The following is a 27,247-nucleotide window of genomic DNA, read 5'->3' on the forward strand; positions in this document are numbered from 1 at the left end:
AGGAGTAATAACATGCTAGCTGAAATTTTAAGGTATGTAAAATGTAAACATTATAACCTGAAGTTACTAAATTAGGATTCAGATCCGCAAGAAAACAAAAAAAACGGCATGTCTTTCAGGGAGGAGTTTTATAACTGACATTTTTAGAATTGTTGGCCTCTGGTAAATGCAGATGGCTTTTAGTCAGTTTTCTTACCCGTTTAAATGCTTCACCGTCAATGCATCCCCTTACTCTTTAACTTAGAAACATGTGATGACTAAGGTCAGAATGAAGTGAAAACTATTTGTTACACCTATTAATGTTACGTAGTAAACAAGATTATGAAGGTAAACATAGGAAGTATTTTTATTTGGCTTTACCTTTGTTTTAATGAAGGATGTTTTAAGTATATTTTCACACAATTTGTATGCTTTTTGGCTGAAATCTTATTTTGGGGTTATTCATTTAAACTGACCTTTTAAATAGAAACATGTTTTTAAATAAGTATACTGTAAAAAGTGGTATCTGATGCTTTTTACTCAGATCAGCTACAAAATGAACAAAAGTTTCAAAGGGAAGAGTAAAATGGTACAAATTATAAACATTTAGAATCATAAATTACTGAGAATTCACCTTTTTTAGTGTGGCTATCCACACACATTCATTTTTGATAAAGTAGTAGGCATTTAAATTACTGGTAAAACATAATAGTAAACACATAGCATAGTGTACTAATCCTAATTAATGCAATTAAATTTTCCTATTGACAGTCGTAGGTCCAACAAAAGTTATTTTTACTTTTAAGTTACTTAGCTTCAACTTCTTCAAAATATTTTGAATCAATCCATCAATAAACACCAAACCCACTTTCTTCAATTTCTGAAGTCATATAGGGCACACTTTTCATCTATACTGTGAAACCATTTATAAAATTTCTGAAGTCATTTACAAGATTAAAAATAATTTACAAGAAAATATCTGTACACCCCTCACATACCCCGCCAAAACACAAGGCTACATACTTCACCACCAATGTTTATGATAAATCTCTCAGATTTATTTTAGGAACAAGGCGGCAATATTTACCATGTCCCTCAGTTTTATACTAGCAATAAAATCACATTGCAATCTTCAACACGACCTTCACTTAACAGCCAGAGAAAGAATCAAACTTTCTCATAAGTGGGAAAAAATACTTCTCTGCTTTATGTCACGAATAGTCAAAGTTAAACAAAGTTAAAAATAATTTATTTTCAGTAACTTTTATATTGATTCTGATAGAGTATTCTTACTTTAAGCCATTATGTTTAGATTTTTGGTCTAAATCTATACCAATGCATTAAAATCCTGAAGCAAGTTCATAAAATCCCTAAATCTCAGTGCTGGTGGGAGAGTTCTACTTCTAATATTCAAAAAGTTCAAATAAAAAAACAAAAAACAAAAAACAAAAAGTTAAAATATATTCTACACAATAAGTGCAAACTTATATTTAAATATATATCCAAATATTAAATTATTAAGAAGAAAAGATTTCCTATCATTTCTGACTCTGAAAGTTGGCTCTTTTTCATGCTTTCAGCTAATATCCTTATTAACAAGATGTTGAATAATTCTCAGTGAAGTACAGGTCACTGTTTTTCATCTCATTTCCTACTCAGAACCAGTAACTCCTAGCAGTCTTTAGCATTAATCTTGTCCAGGTTTTTGGTTTGATTTTTATTCTCAGATATGATTTTTTGTCAATTAGAATCTTACAGAGAATTAGGATATACGAAAACAGTAAAATTATAACCATTATCATTAAGTGGTTGTATTGAAGGAGTAGAATTCCATAAGACCTCTGATACCCTTACTTCCCTTACAGACTAAAGGATTACATCCCCCCAAATCACATTAAAGTCCTAACCCCCACTGATGTGATGGTATTTGGGGGTGGGGATTTGGAAAGGTGATTACAATTAGATCAGGTCTTAAAGATAGGGCCGTATGGTGGGATTAGTGCCCTTATAAGAAGGGTAAAAGACAAGAGCACCCCCCTTCCACCATGGGGGTTAGGTCTTCAACATATTAACTTTTGGGAGGACACAATTCAATCCGTAGCAGTATCCTTCATATTTCAAGGTACATGGTGTTCTGTATGGGAGCTCTAGCAGCCTAAAATACCATGCAAAGATTTATTTATGTAATAGCCAAAGAAGCAGCTCATCCCTCTATAGCACTTTTCTTTTACTTCATTCATTTCTTTTACTTCATTCATTTGCTTCATTCATTTACTTCTTTTTACTTCATTCACTAGGTACCAAGAGATAGTCATCCTAGAACTTACAGTTTTATTGGGGACTATACTCTAATAACCCTAAAGCAATGGTTCTCAAATGGGGGAAATTTTGCCCCTGCAGACATTTGGCAATGTGTGGAAGGTACTACTGGATAGAGGATAGAGGGCAGGATACTGCTAAACATCTGACAAAGCATAGAACTTCCGAAAATAATCTGGTACCAAATGTCAATAGAGCTGCTGTTGGAAAACCCTGCTCTAAAAATAACCCAAGACTTGCATTTAAAAACCTCTCTTTCGCCCCAACACCATGCTGCCCCAACTACCTTTTCTTTTTCCAATTAACTTCTTAATACTCCTGAAACTGTCAAAGTGAGGCTGAATAAGTAACCAATCATACAAAAAAATAAGTTTATTAAGTTAGATATAAATCCTTTCTTGATATAATTACGTCTAAATTTGATTTATAAGGTACATAGAATTCTTATAATAGCAGTGGTCAAGAAATGAAAAACCCATGATAAACAACAGAGAACTAAGCTAGCTCCAACATATACATCTATTATAACCTATTATAATAGGAAACAACAGCTAAACTGGTTTCTAAAATGTTTCAAAATTTTCAAATTTAGGTATATAATGTATAAAGATGAAGTTTAATATCCACCTTGTCAAAATGTCACAAGTTATTTGTTATCAGAATCAAAAGTCCTAAGACTTAATTTTTAATCGATTCCAAGTAGGTTACGTTGTTTTTATGGGGTTGTATCCCTCCTCTATGTTGCAAATCCAGTTTTAATGATGCCTTTTCTTTTTTGTATGCCTTTTCTTCCTTAAATCCCCAAATTACTTACACACTTTCTTCTTTAGCTTTGGTCCTCTTTAATAAGACCAACTTTGTTTTCAAAAGTTAACATTTTCCTGTTTAAATATCAAAAATGATTATGCAAACTACATAGCACAAAAATGGAAATAATACCTTGATTGTTACCCAGGAAATTTTAGGGGCTAATAGTCATTTTGAGTCATTCAAGTTATACAGAAAAAGAAAAACAAAACAAAACAAACTCTTGAATATCATTTTACTAAGTCAACAAGACTATTTTTTTTGGAGGAAGGGGTAGTAAAATGCTTTAAGTATAACTATGTGATATTGGCTTTTGAAGTAATCATTTTCTTTCTCATTTCATTTAAGAGATGAAGGTCTGATGTCGTCTATATGCTGCTATGTTTTAGATCTGATCACAATTAATGTTGAGGGGGGAATATGAATACTTCTGAGTTAATCCTCCAAAAATATGCATTCTCTGAAAAGTGAGGTAGATTTTCTGTTGTGTTAAAACGAATGATTCTATGCAACTTTTAATATCTACATGATTTTTATTCAACTCAGTGATTTTTTTATCTGCCACATTAACAAAGCTTGATCACATAACATAGTTTTATTAAATATAGAAATGTTTCCTAGTATAATAAAGAAAATTTATAATAAATCAATTACTTCTTTACATAAAGTTATTCCCAGTAATGTAAATCATGTTCCTTTTGTCTATAGCACTATTACTTGCTTAAACACTGGTTTATATGTTTCCTAAAGCACCAATAATATGCTCATGAAGCCAATAATTAGAATCAACTCAATCATAACACAGTCTTCATAAAGTTCAAGTTTCATTAAAAACATTGTCTATTGCCAATAATCAATAAAATATGTTCTAAATTTGTCTGCTATCTCACTAATATGTTAAGAACTCTCAGGAGCTTGATGGTCTATAAAATCTGTTTTGTCATTTAATTGTATCAAATAATTATGTAATATATCATTGTTAATATAGTCAACTCTGACATCATAAAGAACATTGTTAACTAGAATTTGTTTTTTTATCTTAATAATGAGTCAGGTTCTCTTATTCTGTAATTTTTTTTTCATTTTATAGGTATTGTTAGGAACTCTCAAATTAAAATTCCTTTCATTCCTCTCTTTTTCATTTTTATTTTACATATCATTTTTTATTAAACTCAGTAAATTTTATGGTAAACTATTGTTGATATACATATATAAGTTGAGAACACATACTTAGAAAAGTAATGCACACTGATATTCTTGTTACCTACCAAAATGTTTTAAGATTATAAGTTTATTTTATAACATCACATTTTAAAACACCCTGAAAACATTAACATTTAATAGTTTGTATAATTTTTATATAATATGGATATTACATAAATAAATCTCATTAAATTAATATATTTTGGTAGCTTTGTGAAAAAAGTAAAATCTTTTTTTTTAAGATTTTTGACGACTTCATAATACATGATTGTATCTCTAGGTAGGGCAGTCTGAGGTTAAATTACACTTTACAAAATAAAATATGGCCTTATCTTTACAATTCTTTTTAAAGACTTTTTTTAAAATTTATTCATGAGAGAGAGAGAGAGAAGCAGAGACACAGGGGGAGAAGCAGGCTCCATACAAGGAGCCCAACGTGGGACTTGATCCTGGGTCTCCAGGTTCAGGCCCTGGACCAAAGGCGGTGCTGAGCTGCTGAGCCACCCGGGCTGCCCTACAATTTTTTAAATTAATTAATTTATTGTATTTATTTATTTTTGCCTTACAATTTTTGATAGATACAACTAGAACATGTAACCTTGGTTTAATAATCTGTTTCTAGAATTATACAAAGTTCAATATAGATTATAGACCATTTTATTTTTCAGATTTTCAAATCACCATTACTATAGGACTATAAAATTAATAATGAATCCAATTGAAGCACTATCAATTTATAAATAATATTACATTCAACAAAGAAGTTGTTGGAGGGTTTACAGCAAATAACCTTGCAAGGAAAGTATACTTGTGGGCCAAGTATTTTTATCACTTACCAGCTCTTCCTGAAGTTGGGAAATGAGTTCATCCCGTTCTTTCAGCTGCAGCTTCAGCAGTGAGCATTCATCTTTCATTATATCCTATAAAAACATCAAAGAGACAGCATAATAGGCTTAGTCCTTTCACTTTGCTCCAGATAAGGAAAGTCAGCTTCTCACAGTGGGAGATAATTGCATAGGATTAATGAAACTGAAATTTTCTCTTCAGTGTGATATTTTTCATAATATATTCTAAGTTTCAAAATAAACAAGCTAATGTATCCAAAGATGTTATTTTATATAATATACACATATATATTTTTATTTTAATATTTTTTAATTTAAATTCAATTTGCGGACATATAGTATAACACCCAGTGCTCATCATATCATGTGCCCTCCTTAATGCCCATATGTTTTTTTAATCAATCATTTTCTTTTGATATGTTTGTCCATTTTGTTGTCCACAACAGAACTAGTGAATTATCCTAAATTCTTTCCTCCTGTTCTTGTGCATACATAGTGAGTAGACAAATGGCTAAGTTTAAAAGAGATAATTTTACCTACCATTTGTTCCCTTGCTATAATTAAATATTAATTCCCAAACCAATTACCATGATACAGTCTTTGTCTTTAATTATGTCTCTTTAATACTTGTTCCTTTCACTATAGCTTTATCTTTGGCCATTTAATCTTCTCAGCAAGTACACTCAGCCACAGCCTCTGTGTACACAATTCATGCATGTCTAGGGCCTATATTACTGTATGCTGGTAACTCTCAGGTACAAATCCTTGATCTAGACTCATCTGTATTCCAAGCTTCAACTCATAAATAAAGCTACTTATTAAGTGTATACTCACATTGTCCTATTTACACTCCAGGGCAACCTTCATCTCATTCATTTCCCTCTACCTGAAAAATTCACTTCTACTTCTCACATCTTCCTATTTCCTAAAATAAGTAGGAAGCCATCCTGTACTCTCAGGTTTTTTAATTCACTCTGAATCAAATCTGATACCAAACTCTCTCATTTCTATTTCCTTGATATTTCTTGGACTCCTTCTCTCCATCCTCATTAACTTAACTCTAAGTATTCATTGCTTCTTTCCTGGCTTAATGCAGTTAAGTTTCTAAACTAGTTTTCTCTCTGTCATATTCCCTATCTGCCAGAGGTATGTTCCTATTAGGAATAAATTACATCTCTTCTTATTTAACAGCTAATCACCTCTTTCAGGAAAATACAGATGGCAATACTCTTCAGCATAGAATATAGCCCCTTTCATTATCTGCTACATATTTCATTTTCAACTTTTTTACAACCTTTGCTCATTCCTATAAAACTGAAACACAAGATGTTTTATATATCCTTGCTTTACACATATACAGGCCTGGATTATGGTCTTCTACCCACAGTGCCCTTGTTGGCTGAGTAAGATATCCCTGAGAGTAAGGGCATGTTCCATAGCACCTAAATCGTACATCGTTTGATGCAGTATTAATATTTCAAGTGTTTGTTGTTGTTTGTTCTCCAGCCTCAGTGGACTTCTTTTTTACCCCCTCCACTTCAGCAGATAGGCTATTAGCATCAAACACTGTAACTGATGTGCAGGAGCTCAAACCCACAAGATTACCAGGTAAGCAATATAATCATTAGGATTATGATGATTAGGATTATGATGATCCAGAATCACGCCTTGGATGGCTCAGCAGTTGAGCTTCTGCCTTTAGCCCAAGGCGTGATCCTGGAGTCCTGGGATCGAGTCCCACATCGGGCTCCCTGCATGGAGCCTGCTTCTTCCTCTGCCTGTGTCTCTTGCCTCTCTTTCTATGTCTCTCATGAATAAATAAATAAAATCTTAAAAAAAATTGTCGATTAATTCAAAATGGAAGATTCATCATATTATGACTAATAGGAACTATTAAAAACATTTGGTTTGCCAAAAAATATGCCCACTTCATACGTTTCTCTGATTTTGTTCCTGAGGATCTTTTTCAAGAAGTTCATAATCTCATAGTTTTAAATTGGATAGGTGATAATATATCATTTGCATTTACTTATAAACTAACCCATTAAATATTTATCATACGTTATCAGAAGCCAATTTTTTATAAAAGCCTCTATGAATGACTATGCAAATGAATTTTAGTTATCTAGAGTTTCATTTTTAGTTGTTATATATACATGTGTCGATATTCAGAGAAATATTTGTCTAACACAAAATAAGATCCCTTGAACAACATTCTTAGCTGAAAACTAATAGCAATATTCTCTCAATATGTTTACTATGTGGGCAAATTTCTAGGATGTATTTGGCAGGATGATCTCTTGAATTAGAAATCATATTGATGTGTAGAATTAACCGGATTTTAATAGTCTTGATTTTTCAAATAAGATTATTCCATTAACCTGTAGGCTAATGTAACCAATTTAAGCTTGTGCTTAAAGATTTATTTGTTTATTTTAGAGAGAGAGAGAGTGAGGTGGGGAGGGGCAGAGGGAGAGAGCCTTAAGCAAACTCTCTGTTCACTGCAGAGCCTGATGCCGGGCTCAATCTCATGACCCTGAGATTATGACCTGAGCTGAAACCAAGAGTCAGACTAATCTTGTGCTTATTTACATGTATATTGTTCATTAATAGGAAACCATATACTTTAATAATTACATCTTCTTTTTCTCATTCAAGCACAATTAATTTTAGGACTTAAATTCAATTCTATTTTTTAAATTAAATTCTATTATTTCTAAACTCAGTAATTATTTATAAATATGGAACTCATATGGGGTAGATTAAAGATGGCTACAAATCTCTTGCTACTATTTCTACTGAAAGATGGAGGCCAATGCTCTCTCCTTGGATCTAGTCTGGTTTTATTGTTTGACCAATAGGATATCATGGAATTAACTCTACATGACTTCCAGGACTGGATAAGAAAAGGCCTTTCAGCTTCCACAACTGGTCTCTTAGAATGCTCCTTTCGGAAAGTAGAAAAAAATGAGTGGAAATATCAGAAAGGGAGACAGAACATGAAAGACTCCTAACTCTGGGAAACGAACTAGGGGTGGTGGAAGGGGAGGTGGGCGGGGGGTGGGGGTGACTGAGTGACAGGCACTGAGGTGGGCACTTGACGGGATGAGCACTGAGTGTTATTCTATATGTTGGCAAATTGAACACCAATAAAAAATAAATTTATATATATATATTATATATATATATATAATATATATATATATAAAGAATGCTCCTTTCTCAGGTTATTCCTTGCAGAAGGAACCCCACAGGCAAGCTGAAAAGTAAAACCACTTGCACTTCTTTTGACAGCCCCCTAAGTGCTGTGAAAGGATACCTGGCTTTAATTGCCAGCCATGACAGTGAGCCATCTCACAGATCTAGCCCAGTGGAACTTTTAGGTGATAGAAGCCCACACCGATACTTCACCTTAACTGCCTAACTTGAATTATTCCCAAATTCCTGACCTGCAAAATTGTGAACAAATAAAATTCTTATTTTAAGCCACTGATTTGGGGGATGACTTTTTAGACACTGTAGCACATGTGGACAAACTCCAAATTATTAGAATTAGAATTAGTATAAATTATGACTCATTATAGTTACATAAAATGTATGCAGCTAGTTTTGAAATAAAATATTTTGTGATTTAATTTATGACATATGTGATTTAAGTTATAGTTTAAATAGTGCACTTTTCAAATAGCTGATTTCATGCAAGAAAGGAAGATTTATGTCCTTATTGCATAAATTACTAGAGAATCAGACAAACAGATATAAAAATAGCTTACAAATTATCTTATTCTTGTACTGTTATTTGATAAATTTGGAAAGTTAGAGCCAGATACCCAGATACTTGGGTAATTTGTTCCAAATTCAGTTAGCTGACTTCAGTCCCATATATTCTATAATTCATTTTTGCCTAGAATTAGAACCAACTCATTGTTTCAGACTTTTATATAAACAGAAATCAAGTGCCAAAAAAGGCAAGTAGAATCTATAAATCATTTTTAAAATGATCTTATGCTAAAATAAATTTTATGCTAAAATTTTTTATTTTAAATAAAAATCATGTAATTTCTAACTCACATACTTCTACATAATTCTGCAGGTAAAATTATTACCATAATTCTGGACTACTAGTTACAAACATATATCAAAATTGGTATTGAATCACCATGACTCTATTGATAGACCTCAGGTTTTCTCTCTGGAGGGCTTTACTTTATGATTTATAAGTTATTTTCTCATTCTTGTAAACAAGAGTTTACAAGATTTAAAAAAAATAAAAGAAACAACTCTATCAGACAAAACAAGAACAGAATATTATGAACAAGTGGAAAAAGAAAAGAAAGAAACAGGAATATGGTAGGAGAGAACAGCAGGGCAGAGATTAGAAAACACAGAAATGTATGATAATTGACAGTGCGTTTTGCAGCTCACCCTAAATAACTGACCTCATATGATTCTTATGTTAACTGAGCTTTAGAGTAGTATGCTATCTGCAATACCTGAGTAGCTAGAGAAGTAAAGCTCTATGGGCATATAGTCATCTGAACAGGAGCATAAGAGAAATTGCTTTTCTAATATTGAAAATGAAGTCAATGAAAACATCATTCTAATTATTTAGTTTAAAATAATTGAAAAATTATAAATCGTTTCAACATTAATAATGCCACATGATGAAAACTTTTCTTTCTACATTGAATTAAACTTGGCACAGTGGTATATTGGCTGTATTTTCAAGCAATCAAAGAGACTTTGGATATCAGCATAATCTTTTCATTTGCAAGTGTTACTCTTAAGAAATATTAAGACTTCTTACTGATTTTACCACTCAAAAGATAATGATAACAATACCTAATATTTGTATAGGGGGCTTTATAATTTGTAAAACAAATATTATGTGCAGAATTTCTTTTTGCTATCAGAGTATTTCCTGACCAGTTACTGGGAAAAATGGTACATTGCTGAATAAGTAAGGGCTTTAGGCATAAAAATGAAGCAGAAAAGGCAAGAGTAGCAAAGGTCAAACAAAAGGATACCATTAATAATAATACTAAGACATTTAGGTTGTTTTCATTAATCTCTCAACAAAATTTGTTGTATTCCTACATATTTGGGATTGTTAAGGACATTAACTTCACTGAGAAATCTGCTAGGATTTTTTTTTTTTTCTGCTAGGATTTTATTTTATTTTATTTTTTTTTTTTTTATTTTTTTTTTATTTTTTTTTTTTAATTTTTATTTATTTATGATAGTCACAGAGAGAGAGAGGCGCAGAGACACAGGCAGAGGGAGAAGCAGGCTCCATGCACAGGGAGCCCGATGTGGGATTCGATCCCGGGTCTCCAGGATCGCGCCCTGGGCCAAAGGCAGGCGCCAAACCGCTGCGCCACCCAGGGATCCCTCTGCTAGGATTTTAAAACCGTTCCATGAGACTATGGGTTTGTCATTACTAAGTTGTTAGAAGCTCTTACATTTATCAAAGTAAATAAATTAATTACATTAATAAAAAAACTTGTGTTGCATAACTCTTTTAATGTACTTTATCTTATTTTTTTCTATACAGTAAGTGAACAGAATATGTTAATCTAAGTCATAATCCTTATAAAAATATTTACTCAAAGTTATTACTATTCTGTTATTTGCTTCATCCAGTATTTTTTGAAGGGTGCTGGTTAAAAGTAAAATTTAAAAATTTTATTTTATTTTCCAAAGCCTTCTTAAAATTACTGTATTCTGTAGGCATAAGGATGAAAAATAAGTTTCCAGGGTCATAGAATGAGTTCGTAAGCATGACAAATTAGTTTTCTGATCTCCTAAATCCTTTGGTTTCATCAAAATCATTATGAACTCCACTTAAGATATAAATGTCTTATAAACTAATCAACAATGAGCTTCTGAGCAAAGACAATTAACAAGTAATAAAGTAGTATTAATTTATATTGTCCCATTAAACTTGCTTGATACAAAATTCTTGGGGAAAAATTATCCTTAAGAGATCTTAAAATTCTCTGATACCAGCACTTTTTTTTTTCTTCACAGAAGACGGACATAATTGTCATATGATACCTGTATTTTTAAAATAAGTAAGTGATTGTGACTCTTCCCACAACATAGATTTTATAAGAAAGAAAAATGAAATAGTTACAAATACCCTGTTAAACATTCATTTCTGTTATGAAGTCATGCTTGCTTGCTTCTCACGTTTCACTTTTATAATTATTATTTTTAAAGTAGGCTTCATGCCCAGTTTGAGGCTCAAACTCATGACCTTGAGATCAAGAGTTGCATGTTCCACCAAATGAGCCAGCCAGGCACCTCTTGCTTTTCATGCTTTAAATAAGAAATAGAGGGCCTTTTATCCTTTAACATCCTGAATGAAGTAAGAGAATTATGTTTGAACATAACTACAAGTTTAGTTTTTGAGAAGGAAAAGTAACCAAAGACAATGAACACATCCCATTCCATACCCAGAAGTATGTGACACAGTCGTTTTATTTTCATTTTATTTAAAATGCTATCCTGACCCAGTTTTGAGGCCTTGGTTAGAAGCCAGTTAGATCTCCTTCTTGAACAACTAGTTAAATCCACATTCCAAATACTTCCCTTATTGGGCCCTCAAATTTTAGGGCCATTATGTACCAGCCCTACCAAAAAGGTACCAGGCAACTAGGGTCAGCTCCTCTCTGACCCAGAGCTCTTGAAATTATTCAATTTAACCAACCCCTAGGGAACCTTGGAAATCTAGCTAATCTCATGCAGTTTGCCATACATAAATTACCCCTAGAGCTGGAGTTTGCTGTAAACTCTGTAGCCTGAGAGCAACTTCCCGCATGGCCCTGCTTGGCAGCTGTGTCTCACTGGGAGATTTAAGTAAGAGAGATCTACATTTCATCTGAGTGTCAACGTGTTGCCTCTCTATCCAAACATTTTTAAATATCATAAAAAAATAGTGCTGGAAGGTCTGGCTACAGGTAGGTAGTGGGCACCTTCTGCCATTCCCCTGGGACAAGGGAGTTGGGTCAGCTCTTGGGCCTTGGACATTTATGCTGCCTTCAGACAGACAGGAGGGCAGTATGAATAATATTGGGCACTGGTTGGCAATACATATGCATCTTTTGCATAGTAAAGGGAGAATAAAAGCATTCTAGTTTTATACGTTAATAGAGTAAAAACTAGAGAGGAAAGATATCCCTAATTTAGTAGATCCTAAAAAAAGATATGCAGCATCCTGTTTTATAGGGTGTTGAATTGTGACAATAATGAAGAACAGATTAAATAATGCTTTAGGGTGGTTTTTCAGGGATTCAAGACTAATTGTAGAATTCTGGGGAGGAAAAAAAAGCAAAAAGTTCAACACTGCACTACAAAGGAATTGTGGATAATGTGACTCAATTTAAGCACTGGTTTCAGGCAGTCTGAGAGGTCACAAAATTAAGCTGCAAAAAAGCAATGAATATTAGCTGATGCTACAGATCACAGCTACAAAACATAAACCCGTATTAGACAGTAAGGAAATGCAAAAAGGTCATGCTTTGTTCTTTTTTAGAGCACTAATGGATAGCAACGACATACATAGTGGTGTCTTCAAATACTCATTATATGTACGTTGTAAAGCAGGAGTCTTTTAAGATGGCATATACATGAATTTGGAATAAGTAGCCTTTTCAACTTATGAAATAGATATACTTTTGAATGGCTGCTTATGTAGCAAATGCCTGAATACTGTGCCTCGCTATATAATTAACTTCCATATAAAACAAAATGTTTGGCTTAAAGATTCTATAAATTGAAAAGTGCTGAGAAGTTTTAGATTATCATTAAAACACTAAACTATCCTAAAAGCTATTACCTAATAAAGGAGAAAACCCTACAAATGTTTTAGCAATGTTTTTCTTGTTACCTATTGCTATCTTTCCTTCGAGAGACAAGATTGCATCTGAATGTTGTGACCTTGCACAAATCAATTACTGATAATAAAAGTACAATTTATTGAAATTCTGAAATAATAAATGTTTTTCATGCATTGTCAGTGGATATTCACATTTTTGCCAGGAGCGTGGTATTAACTACATTTTTTAATGTTTTAACAACTTTCTTACACCAAAAAAACTAAAAAAAAACAATGACTATATAAACCCAAGTCTGCATTAACACAAAACCAGTGAATCTCACTAGTAGTCTGCACTACTTTTGGAGAGTCTTCAATTTCCCTTATAAAATGGGGATCATGGTATGTATTTTTCCCACAATGATTTACTCACATATATATAAAAGAAACAACCACAATTAGGTATGATAGGCAGAATGTCTAAAACAGCAATCCCAAATTTGTCCTGCCCTCATCTCCAGAATCTATGAACATGATATCACTCCGGTGGTTATATTATGTTCTACAGTACAGCTGACCTTAAAATAGGGTGATGATCTGGGTGGGCCTAATCTAGACACATGAGGCAGAAGTCAGGTATATTCCAAGTGTGGTAAGAACTTGACTCACTACTGATATTTTAAGTGTTGAAAGGGCTGTGTGAGATGGGATATCATAAGAAGAACAAGGAAATGGGACCTCAAATCTTCAGTGCCAAGGAAGTGAATTCTTCCAAAATAAGGGATGGGCTGGAAAGACTCTCTGAAGCTCCTGATGAGGACAACTGGATGGTACCTTAATTTCAGCTTTGTGAGACTCTGATAAAAGACTTATAAGTGTTTTTTTTTTTTTTTAAGTCACCAAGTTGCATACACAAATACAAATACATATACAAATACAGAGACTAAGGTCATAGAATTAGAGAAAATTTTTTTGAGAAAGTAGTATCTAACCAGAATCTCAATGGTCAGAAGAATTAGTAAATAAAGAAGGGGAAGCATTTTCCAAGCAAATATAGGATGATGAGAATTTCTGAAGTAAAGGAAACCATTGTAAGAGCTCAGGGAACAAATATTTTAGTGTAATGGTATGGAGAGGTATACACTGGCAAGAAGACACAATTCAGAACCAAATCATGAAAATCATTTGTGCCACAATAATAAGTTGTTTTATTCAGAAGGCTTTGATGTATCAATAAAGAATTTTAATCCATGGAAGAGTATGATCAGATTTAAATTTACACAGTTTACTCTGGGTAGGATATGGAGGACAGGCTAAATGGGACAAAGACCAAAAGACAAAGAGATAGGAGGCTGGTTTAATGATCTAGTAGTTAAACTAAGACAGGGCTGTGGGAATAGTTTTGCAAAGCTATTTAGAAGGTGGGCTCTACCAGATATGGGCAGCATGGGAGGCAAAGATGAGAGAGGAAAGGGTCAAGGATGACACGAAGTTGTCTGGAAGATGTATGGGGTAAATGCAAGTGCCGCTCATTTTTTGTTGACTCCATTTCCAAACAAGGAGGGAGAAGTTAGAAATACAGGGGAAGAACAAATAATTAAGGGAAGGAAATCCTTCAAGTGTTAAGAGATGAGATTCACTACATGGGGGGAGGTATGAGTTTCAAGTAGGCAGAGAAGTATCCATGAACACAAGGAAATGAAATAATCTTCTGTTGATAGTGTTTCAATGATAAAGGATCCTCCTTCTAAACAACTTTATCTATGTAATAGTCTACTAAGGATTGAATATGTTCCCTCAAAATTCATATGCTGAAGTGGTAACCCCTAGAACCTCAGAACATGACCTTGTTTGGAAATGGAGTCATTGCAGATGTAATTGGTTAAAATGAGAGTATATTAGAATAGAGTAAGCCCTTACTTCAATATGACTGATGCCTATAAAAAGGATAAATTTGGACACAGAGAAATGTACATGAGGAAAATACCATGTGAAGATTGGAGTGTGTGTTGTCACAAACCAAGAGACTACCAGAAGCTAGCTGAGAGACCTGGGGCAAATCCTTCCCTAGTATCTTCAAAGGGAGCACAGTCTTGCTGACACTTTAATCTCAGAATTGAGCTTTCAGAACTGAGACAATATATTTCTGTTGCTTAAGCTACATGGTTGGTGGTACTTTATTATAGTATCCTTAGGAAACCAACACGTAGATGTAGTTTTCAATTGCTACACCTTCTTACAGATTATATATAAGTAATTGAGTTTATATATAATTTTGCAATAATTAATAAATGAGAAAATAGAAAGAAGTAGAAAAGGATAGAAAAAAAGAGAGTACATAAACCATGATCTTTCTCTACCATGTCTCTTACCTTTAAAGTTCTCCAAATGCTGATTCTTACTTCTAACATGGGATAATATTAATAAAATGAGGGGTTATTAGCATATCTAATAAAACTATATACTATATATATATATATATAGTTTTTTTATTTCTTCAGGCTCTTAACATAAAACACTCTTATCTGCCTATTTAGTCACTACTTGATTCTTGAACAAGTAAGGGGTGTAGATATCTACCTAAGTCTGTATCTGTAGCAGTAGTTTTGCCTTCAGTCACACTCAATCATTTAAGTGAACACTGGGGCTCACTGTTGTGGACTTTTGTGCAGAATTCGAGGGCAGCCACCACCACACAATTAGGGAGCACCACCACATTTTCGTAACTTGACACAGATCAAAATGATCAAAATGTTTTAGACAAGTTAGTCTCATCAAAGTCAAATTTACTTTGACCACTAATCAGTATGTGAAATTAACAGAGATATCACTGTTCAAATTCCTTTTCATATAATATAAAAATGTAGTAAGAATAATGTTACCTTTAGGCATGGGGTGTGTGTAAATAAATGCCCTGATACTCATACCCCATCCTCATTCTATCTGAGTGTTGCTGGTTGAAAAGAAAAAGAAAAGGAAAGAAAAAAAGAAGAGAAAAGAAAAGAAAAGAAAGGAGAATAGAAAACCTCTGATGATTGACAATTAGTGGCCATACCATAGATATCCATTATTATAAGGTCAAAATATCAAAAGAACCACAAGTATGCAGTAATTAAAGGATTGTTATTAAATGATGGTAAATCTATCCAACAAAATATGCCACTTTGAGAAAGGCTAATTACAGAGTCTATATGGTAACATGAAAAATACACCTTTAAACTTAAACCTAGTTTTAAATTAAATCTAAATATTTATTCAAAAGTATTTAGCAATCATGTAACCTGCTGAATCTATGGCACATATGGTATACCCTCAGAATAAGTCTATTCAAGTGAAAATATTCCAGGACCAAAAAAAGAAATCCAAAACAATGAGAGATCTTCATTCACATATCTTGAACATAATTACTAGAACACATAGTTCACAACAATAACTTTTATTATTATACTATTCTCTTCTATCAGTTTCCCAAAGACACTTCAGCAGTTCTCCTAAGTGTCCTACAGAACTTACTTAGGTACCACGTGTCCTTCTTCCAGCCCAACTTCCCTTCTGATTCTGAATCATAAGAACTCTTGAGAATGTGTCTGATAAGGAACTCCGCCATCAGAGGGTAAAGAGAAAAAGAACTTAAGTAAAGAGCTAAATTATTATTTTTTTTAGACTTTAAAAAAAATTTATTTGAGAGAGAATGCATGAGCAAAGGGGAGAGCCAGAGGGAGAGGAAGAAGCTGACTCCCCGCTGAGCAGGGAGTCCTACAATGGGACTGGATCCCAGACTCAAGACCTGAGCCTGAGCCAAGGCAGACAGTTATTCTGAGCCATAAAAGGACCCCCCACACCCAAATTATTTTTAATGAATAGAGAAAAGGCAACTTTAAAAATTACATAAATACCCTCCTCCAGCACCACAAAATTAAAGCTCTGTGAATGTTTACTAGACACTAAAAACATGGAGTAAAAAGAATAAATTATAAGCACCTGCAGGGAAAGAATGGTGTCTTTGAATCCTTTTGATATGAAGTACTCTTTATACAGAAGAAAGCAGTAAGTGTTTTGTTAATTAAACTTAAGAAAGTATACAAGAACTATTCAAAGAGATGTTATTGTAAATCTATTAAAATGGTAAGATTGTAAAGAAAATAAATGGCAACTTATGGAAGTATACAACTTGAACATACAGTTTTAAATGGCATCGGACTGGGATTTATTTAGAAAGCAATATATTTAAAGGTGAATGGTACCTTATTTCTGTCAATAATTGTCAAGTTATTTTGCTTGAACACAGAAATTGTAGTTGTAATTCATGAAGTCTTTATTCTGAACCTGTCACATTGAGAGATTTGCACTTTAATGGTATTATATTATCTTGAAAATAGTAGACCTTTCTGTTCACTTTAACTATGGATTTAAATGATTTCTGTTCTTCTATTGCTACTTTAATTTTATCCAGCTGGGCAATGCCTAATGTCATAAGAAGAGAGGCAGTCAAGTCACAGGATCATAACATAATAAGAAGAAAAGAAAAGAACGGAAAAGAAAAGAAAAAGGCAAGAAACAGAAAGAAAAGAAAAGCTATGTTTTAAAGGAAGCCAATAGCAAAGTACATGGGTAGCAAACTAACTAGATAGGTAGTTTTCAACAATGGGTGAAGGAAGACTTTACCTAAATCATCTAGGGAGTATTTAAAAGATTTACAGTCTTTTCCTCCCCCAGTTTACCTTGTGAGGTTTATGAGACTCAATTGCAGGTGTGAGTTGGAATTCCATCTTTTTTTCATTTTTCTAATCTCACTCTTTGGAACACAGTGCTATTGAAAATCAGTTGAAAAAGGATGATTATTAGAATATGTAAAACAAACATATGCATTTATGACAACAGGTATAATTTTGCTTCTTATAATCAGTGTTCCATGCATTGGCCCTACATAGCAAACACTTTCCATTACCTAGGATGACGGAGGAAAGGATAAGTTTTCCATGAATTACTCAATTAGTTTTATATAAAATCGTGAGTAGTATGGGAAAGGTTACAAATTTATTCACTAATATTCACAATACTGGTAGAAGAAAGAAGCCCTCTAAAGTGTAGTAACTTTTAGCTTATAGTTTCTCTATTAGTTCTGGTTTAGTCCTTAAACTGGATTAAGTTTCTACTTTCCTAAGACAAACATAACAATAAACAAAAAATTTGTCTTTCTGACTTTCTCTTCTTTTGATTAAGAGATTTCTGGAAGAGCAACTACACTATAGAATCCATACCCTCATTTGCAATTTAGCCATAAATAAATAATTGTCCAAGCTTCTTGCCTCTGAAAACTGGTTTCCACTGCAGTAACTTAATTAAAAGTGCTCTCATCAGTGGTAAGTAAAAACATTTTTTTTTAGTCCTCAGCCTGATCTAAGCTTTAGATTTGGCAATACAAAAATCCCTTTTAAAAAATATTTCTTCCTTTTATTGGACTTCTGCACATTTTCTCCTCAGCTACTTTTCGAACTCCTTAATAGATTTCATTTCACTTTGTTCTTTAAAAGTTCATACTTTCCAGGTTTCTATCTGAAGACCTCACCCATTTCCCCTTAAATGTTTTACCTCAACAACTTACTGTATTAGCAATTACCTACAAACTAATGGTTCCGGATTTATTATCAATCTCCTTTCTCTCCTCCCCAGTCTTCTGAAATCTTGTGCCAAATTTCTAACTATTTTCTGGAGATTTGCCCCTTGTTCTGTTCCAGGTGTGTCTGACTCAAACTTTCACATCTAAAATCTTCATCCCAGAGGGCAACATATAATTTCTCCTATAATCCTGGTCTCAATTAATAGCATCACTTCTCCTATAACTTGATCAAGAAACTTGATTCATTCTTGACTTCTTTTATCACTTAAGTATTTCACTCCATATCTTGCTGGCATGGTTTCTGGTGAGATATCCGTTGTAATTCTCTCTCTTTTTCTCTCTTGGTAAGATATTTTCTTTCTCTGGTGTTTTTCAAGATCTCTCTATTTTTGGCTGTCTGCAGCTTCAAAATGGTGTGTATAAGTGCAGAGTTTTTATACTTCTTGCTTGAAATTCTCAGAGTTCCACGAATCTGTGGTTTGATAGATTCATTCATTTTGAAAAAAGGTTTTGGCCACAATTTAAACATCTCTTCTGCTCCATTCTCTCTTCTTCTAGTACTTCAATTATGCACATGTCAAGCTTCTAGTACTCCAGTTATGCACAGAGTTCTTAGATATTGCTATTTTGTTTCTATTCCCTTCTTGATTTGTGATTCATTTGACCTATCTTCAAGCTCAGGAATTCCTTCCTTGGCAGTGTCTAATTTACTAATGAGCCAGTCAAAGGAGTTTTTCATTTATGTCAATTTCTAGCATTTCATTTTCTTAGAGTATCCATTTCTCTGCTTACATTGCCCATTTATCGTTGCATGTTGTTTATTTTTCCCATTAAATCCCTTAATATACTAACTAGAATTATTTTTAATTTCCTGTGTGATAATTTTAAAATCTGTGTTTATATGAATTTAGTTCTGTTGCTTACTTTTTCTTATCTTTTTTTCTTGCCTTTCAGCATATCTCGTAATTTGTTAGAAAGCTGGAGGTGGGGCAGCCCACATGGCTTAGTGGTTTAGTGCTGCCTTCAGCCCAGGTTGTGATCCTGGAGTCCCGGGATCAAGTCTCATGTCAGGCTCCCTGAACAGAGCCTGCTTCTCCCTCTGCCTGTGTCTCTGCCTCTCTCTGTCTCTGTCTCTCATAAATAAATAAATAAATAAATAAATAAATAAATAAATAAATAAAATCGTTAAAAAAAAGAAAGCTGGAGGTGATGTATCGAGTAATAATAACTGAAATAAATAGTGTGAGTTTTTGTTAGTTTTGCTAAAAGTTGGGCTGTGTTTAATGTTTGATCTAGCTGTAGGTCCCAGAGGCCTCAGATTGCTTAACTATCCTTTCTTTTGTCTCCTCTGCTGTCTACTCTAAGACCTCCTTATAGAGTCTGTGTCTTGTGTTCTTTCAGCTATAATCCAGTGTACCCTGGAACATTGTTGATGTAATTGTAAGGAGTTGGAGGATATTCTATAATCTTATGATTAAATATCAGTCTTTTAGCAGGCCTGTGTCTCTGGGATGACTGTGACCTTCACAAGGCTTTCTTAACTTTATTCTCCCTTCTCAGGCAAGATAGGAAGGATAGAGAGAGCTAGAATTGGTTAAGTGCCCTTCCCTCTCCTAGGTGCATAAAGTTTTTTGTTTAGAGAGCAGGCCTTTGTTATGGAAAATGCACTGGGCATATTTCAAAGAGTTCGTTTTCTGCCTCTATGCCAAAACACAACGGGAGTTTATATTGGTTCTTCACCATGAGAACCCAGTGGGAATTTGAAAGGTAAGAGACATTCAGGGGTGTGCTCTCTCTTAAAAATGTGACCCCCAGGAGTTTCATATTGTCAAACTAGTCTACACATAGCTTCCAGTAATTCATCAAAATTACCATTTAAGTGTTCCTACCTGTGTAGAGCTTTAGTGGCCTCTGTTCCATGTAAATTGATTTTGGTAGTGATTCTCTATATTTGTGGTGTTAATTTGTTCTGTGGCCTTATTTCTTTGCTAAGTCCAAGAAAAGTTGTTGATTTTCAGTTTGTTCAGCTTGTGTTGTTGTTGCAAAAAAGAGAAGTGATGCCTTCCAAGCTCCTTATCTGTTGTAACTGAAACCACAAGTCCCTATCAGTGATTTATATTCTTACTTTCTAAAACCAACTAACAAATGATCCCTTTTCTGACTTGAAAATTCCTTTAACTCATTCCCTTTCTTCAATTCCCATAACCACTGCCTAATTCAGACCTTTCTACCTGGTTAGAATCCTTTATATGTCTCAGAATTGCTCTCCTTGCCTTTGTTTCAACACTAAAGGAGAGAACCTTAATTGAGTCATTTATGTATATTTATTTCCTTATTACATATAATCTCTTTGAGGCTAGAAACCATATTTTATCTTTGCACATCACAAATCATCTAGTCCAGTAGCTTTCACAGAGGAAGAGTTCAGTAAATATCAATGAAATGAATGGATAGATGGGCAAATTATCTACTATCCTATGCACCGTTAATGCTTTAGTAGAAAAAAAAATTAGGCTGAAACTTGAAGTTAAAATTGATTTTTTTCCTTAGATTAGTCCAGAAATTCCTTAAGAAAAGATATTTTGCCCACAAATATATTGCATTAATGATGCAAGTAGCTGTCTCCTGGTGGTACTCTAATTACCAATTTAATGAAGGCAGGACAGGAAATGTGCTATATAATCAGTACTCTGGAGATACATATATATATATATACACATATTCCTGGACAATTCCTGGAATATATATATATACATATTCCTGGACAATTCATGCCATATGATCAAGAAAGTATTTATCAGGAAATAATTTTACTGCCGTTCGCAGCGTTAAAGCCATCAAGGAGAATGCTTTATAATAGAAATGTTCTTTCTCTTATTTTTGTTGCCATATCCGGCATTTAACACATTGTTTTGGTTTTCACCATTCTCTTCAATATGATTTTAAGTTTTTTGTAAGGTACATCACAATCATTACTCTATGCTTCATAAGTAAATTGAAATAGAAAATAGAAATAGAAAAAATAAGTGGCTTGCTCAAGGCAAACATAAAAGTTATCAAAAGAGCTAAAACAAAACACTGTCAAATATTTCAATAACAAAACTCATGATTTCATACTTACAGACAATAGTATAGAAAACTAAGTGCAGTCATTTTTAGTCTTGGCTAAAGCCAAGATTGCCCAATACATGTAAAGATATTTTTTTAATGAGAGCAGAAAAAATTCTGCAAAACCTCTTGTTTTTAGCCTCATAAGGAAATCAAACAGTTTAACTAATTTTATTTTATTTTTAAAAAGATTTTACTTATTTATTGGAGACGAGAGAGAGAGGACAGAGGGAGAGTGAGAGAGAGAAGCAGACTCCCCACTGAGCAGAGAGCTGGATGTGGGGCTCGATCCCAGGATCCTGAGATCTTGACTTGAGCTGGAGGCAGATGATAACGGACTGAGCCACCCAGCCTCCCCTAATTTTAATATTCCATATTTTACAGAAAAAATCTTCCAAATTTAACTTCTGCTAAAGTAAGGGAAGACTGCCTACTTAGTTTCATGGGTAATATCTCCATCATTTCATTAGATGTGATTTTACAGAAGACTTATGAATTAGGTGGTATTACTAAATTTTAAAGGAGACCAGAGTAGCTCAGAGAAACCCTGGTAGCCAAGATTCCACAGTCACACATACATTTACAAAGGAGGTTTAGAGACTGCATGTTTGCTGAATGACTAATTTCTGAGTTGAGGTCAATTTCTGGTTCTATAGATAATAAACTGTTATAAGAAATATTCTCTCAGGACGCCTGGGTGGCTCAGCAGCAGAGCTCTCCCTTTGGCTCAGGGCGTGATCCCAGCCCAGGAACAAGACCCACATTGGGCTCCCTGCATGGAGCCTGCTTTCTCCCTCTGCCTGTGTCTCTCGTGAATAAATAAATAAAATATTTTTTAAAAAATACTCTATTCTAGATTCCAAGAGTTCAAGATTTCTTGAAGATCATACATATTTAGAAATCAGTGGATTTAGGTTATTTTTTAAGGTATGTTAACAAAGTAAAAAATGAGTAGTTCTGTGCAAGGAAACTTCCTGATCATTAGTCTTGCTTCCAGAGCCTCCAGAAGTTTAATACTACTCTAGGAGAATCACTGGAATGAATATCAACTTGTAGAAGCCTACTGTCTTTTGACACTTGTCCTTTCAGATGGCAGCTAAGTGGATGGAAAAAGTGCTTCCTCTATGGGCTCCCATTTTCAACTTTTGAATAAATAAAGTCCTGGTGGATAATATGGGCCTCCTTAACTCCTGGTATCCATTTGGCATTAGTCATGTAAAGTTTTCAGATTTCCCTAAAGCATGTAGCCTCCAAGTACAATAAAAACAAATGACTATATTTGTACTTCTACTATCTCAGGATTTTGCTTATTTTGAGAATCATTAATGAACCTGAAATATTTTCAGAGATCATTTAGATGGGAATCACAAAAGGATAGTGAGGTTTGGCCTTCCTTTTTGGGATTCCTGACCTGCCCCTTTTGGAAAAAAACAAAGATTAGAGAGGCTTGTCCTCCCTGAGTAGTAGACAACATAGACTTCCCAATCCCAACAGAAGACAATGATTAACTACCTAAGAGGGACTCAGGGAAACTCATGTCCTGAGGGCATCTTTATCAATTAGGGTGCTTTAAAGAGTAATAAAAGAGAGCCTTTTAAAAGTAGCTTAAACAGAAAAGATATGTATTATCTCATAAACAAGATAACCAGGGACAGGTGATTCCAGGCTCAGTTAATTCAGCAGCATAGTAACATAATCAAAGACCATGATACTCTCTATGTTAGTTTCACTCATTCTCAAAGGGTAGGTACTAGTTCTTGGGTTTGACCCTTTGCAGCTGTAGGCAGGGCAATACAAATCCAAAAAATGTGCTCTCAGTCAGCTGGATTTAATAGTGGGAAGCATATTTTTCCCTCACAAGTATCATTTTAATCAAAGGCATAATTTTTCCTCTGGCCACACAACCAAGCCAAGGCTTCAGGGGAGTATCAGGTTGCTTTTTTTGTTTTTTTTTTGGCTGGTAGGTTCTATACTAAGGAAGACTGTCTGCATGGGGAGAAAATCAATGAGGTAAGAATTTGACATTGTCAGGCTATATGCCTAACCCATAGGAAGACTCTGGCATCAGTTTGCATTCTTATAACTCATTAATTAATTTATTTTTTATTTTTTAAAGATTTTATCTATCTATTCATGGCGGAGGGGGTGGGGCGGAGGCAGAGGGAGAAGCAGGCTCCATGCAGGGAGCCTGGTGTGGGACTCGATCCTGGGACTCCAGGATCTTGCCCCAGGCTGAAGGCAGAGCCAAACCGCTGACCCACCCAGGGATCCCATATCTCATTACTCTAAATATCTTTTATTCAGTAGGGTATTTAGAAATAAGAGACTATTAAATGCTAACAATTTGACAAGGATCTGAGAATACAGCAGCCAACAAGATGGAAAAAGAATGCCCATGCCTTTTAGTGCAAGGAACAGAATTATAAAGTATGATAATGTTATGGAAAAGAACTACTAGGTTCTAGAGAAACCCACTTTAGTCTTTTCTGATTAAGTAATGCTTAAGATGAGATCTGAAGGATGATTATAATTTTGCTATGGGAAAAGAAAAATAAAACATACCTTGACAGGATAAAAAGAAACACAGAAAGTTCAAGGACATAAAAGATACCTAGTATAGATGAGTATGAAATACAAAGGGACAGAATGGCACTTGATAATGCTGTCAAATCAGCCAAATCATGTGTGCTTCTTATACTTTATATTAAGAACAAGGGGAATGAAGGTTTTCAGACTTTATTTCAAGGGCAAGGGTTTTTAGTAGGGATATAACATTTAGTAGGGATATTTGCATAAAGCTGGAAGAATGAGGAAATAAAGAGAGGATAAAATTGTAGAGAAGAAGTGAGGATGACAGTTAGGAAGCTACTACATTGCTAGAGGAAAGAGATAATAGCATTTCTGAGTTGCTGGTAGTAGACCTGAATTACAAATTTTGTCCCAAGTCTTCTAAGAAAATGCTCAACTACTGTCTGAAATAGCTTGTACCAGGTATAATGCATCTGATTTAAAAATACATAATTGTAAATTTAAGGCACTGTGGTTTAAGAGTTTTCAAAAGTCAACCAAGAACTTCTAATCTTATACCAAAGAGTAGGAATCTTGAGGAATTCAGAGCTCCCTCTAGCTTATATGTGGTAACCCACATGAAGTTCACTGGTTTCCTTTCAGGAAGAGTGTTCCCTCCCCGAATGTAAGACAGAATATCAGAAACAAAGTACAATCTCTGGGGTGTTGGTTATGGAAATAAAATGATAGGTTTGTTTTTTAATTTGTTTAGTGTTGGTTTCATTTATTTTTCTACAATAATGTATTTCTAATAATATACTGGCCTTTAATGGAGAATTTGATTACAATAAACTTGGCTCCTTAGATATTTTTACAGCAAGGCTTACAATCATCCAACATGAGATACATATATCCATTCACTCATGCACATCCTACTTTCAAACTAATCTTCTCCAATGTATTTTTCAAATGCTTGAATTGTGTTTCTTTCTATTCAGGAACTTATGAATACAGAGATACAATATACATCTTCTCCCTATCATAGTCTTCCAATTGCCAGTGGCCTGTAAAATACAGATTCAACAAATTAACTTTTGTTAGACCTAAATTTTCTACTTCCTACAGTAGTAACTTTAAGCAGCACAGTGTTCAAGATAATATGAGTTATATTGTTATTAGGGAAAAAATGATGCTTATATTTTATAGAAAACTCTAAGAAAATAGTCTAATAAACGTATTCAACCATGAAACAGTAGATTGTCTTCCTTTTCTCCCCCCAAGATATTAAACCAACGGAATAAGAAAACATTTAAAGGAAAGGAGAATTATTACTAAAAGAAGCAGTTAACATTTATTTTGTTTTAATTGTATGTCAGGCATTCTGGATACATTGTTTTATGTGACCTTTACAATAACTCCAAGTTAGGAACTTGTATTTTGTGATTAACCATTGAAAAACTAATGCTTTAAATGTGTAAATAATATATTCAGTCTTCTAGAACTACCCTGCAATAGTATTTGGCCTGTTTGGGTCCTATGTCTTGACATTTCAAAATGCTATGTAATATCTACAATATGCCAAACAATCTTAGGTGTTTTAAACACACTTAATTTAGCTAGTACAGTAATTCTGATGAGTAGATATTAATTTCTATGTTGAAGAGATAAGAAAACTGAAACTCAGAGAGGCTTAAATACATCTTTCAATGTCACACACTTAAGCAGTGGACAAAAATAAGTAATGGAGTTTTCATTTGAACTTATACATTCTGATATCAAAGCAACTGTCCTGGTTCCAAATTATCCAAGATGAATAATAGAAATAATGTCAAATAATCAGGAGAAAACTCAATAAGGGAGAGGGTAGGAAGTGCTGGAAGTGAGGTCTTACAGTCCAACAGATTATGTGTAGATGCAATTTTTAAGTTGTCTGTTTTGCCAGAGATTTACTGATTAATTAATCCATTCATACATTTTCCAATGTATGAGCATATATTTGCCTCTTTGATAATCTCAAACGTACTTTCATCAATCTCAAAGGTGGCCAGCCACCTTCTCAATAATCTTCTTTAGCAAAATCAGTTGCTTGTCATTGTAACCTTTCACTGAGAGATACATCCTGTAGATGGTATCTTAGAGGTCATAGCTCAAGCCTGCTGGCTCTGCTGCATATACATATTCATTGCAACATCTTTGAGGAGCTCAAGGTACAAACAGGCTACAATATGGTACAAGGGTTCCACATAAGCAAATGGGCTGAAAAATTCAAAGTGGAGACAAACTTCTTGCAAGAAAAACTTACCACCTTGTTTGAACCAGTGTTTGCTCATAGCTGTATCCTTTTTTTTTTTTTAAAGATTTATTTATTTATTTATGATAGACATAGAGAAAGAGGCAGAGACACAGGAGGAGGGAGAAGCAGGCTCCATGCTGGGAGCCCGACATAGGACTCGATCCCGGGACTCCAGGGTCGCACCCTGGGCCAAAGGCAGGCACTAAACCACTGAGCCACCCAGGGATCCCCCTGTATCCTTATTAAACGAAGAATATGGTGCTGCTTCTTTTCCTAATAATAAAAATCTCAAAATTTGTAGGAATAAATTCATTTTCATTGGAAGTTTTAATTTCCCATTCAGGTCAGCATTTTGCCTTTTCATCTGATACATCTTCTTGCTTGTACTGGGTTCTACACAAAACTGTGTGATCTGTGTGATCAGTTTTCCCTTGGAAACTATTGCAACCCACACATTTTCTGGTCTGAGTTGATCCAAAACCATCTCTATTAAGTCAGGTCTAAATTCTTCCAGTAAATAAATATTCAGCTGTGAGCACTACTTCTAGGTGATAATAATGCAATATTCTTGCACTCTTAGAAGTATAGCTCATGGCCTGTCTTTATCTCTAAACCTAAATGCACAGCATTTAAATCCTTGCATTCTTGAAAAACTCATTCTTAAGGTCCTTCCACACGTAACTGCTGAATGTACTGAAATATGTGCAAAATAATATCTTCACGATGTAATAATCCTTCCCCTCAGT

General features: G+C 34.1%; 1 protein-coding gene across 4 annotated transcripts in view; it reads right to left on the reverse strand.

Annotated features, from left to right (window-relative positions):
- Positions 1-27,247, reverse strand: part of CCSER1 (coiled-coil serine rich protein 1) — a 1,364,327-nt gene that overhangs the window by 727,467 nt on the left and 609,613 nt on the right. For 3 of the 4 annotated variants that reach the window (XM_038582134.1, XM_038582135.1, XM_038582136.1), the window contains exon 8: positions 5,145-5,228. In XM_038582134.1, the coding sequence (XP_038438062.1) occupies positions 5,145-5,228 (84 nt within the window). Of the gene's footprint in view, positions 1-5,144; positions 5,229-17,693; positions 17,783-27,247 lie in introns of those variants that run through there. The other variant, XM_038582137.1, reaches the window with a different exon arrangement.

The sequence above is a fragment of the Canis lupus genome, chromosome 32, assembly GCF_011100685.1.
Source record: "Canis lupus familiaris isolate Mischka breed German Shepherd chromosome 32, alternate assembly UU_Cfam_GSD_1.0, whole genome shotgun sequence".
In the NCBI taxonomy this organism is placed as follows: domain Eukaryota; kingdom Metazoa; phylum Chordata; class Mammalia; order Carnivora; family Canidae; genus Canis; species Canis lupus.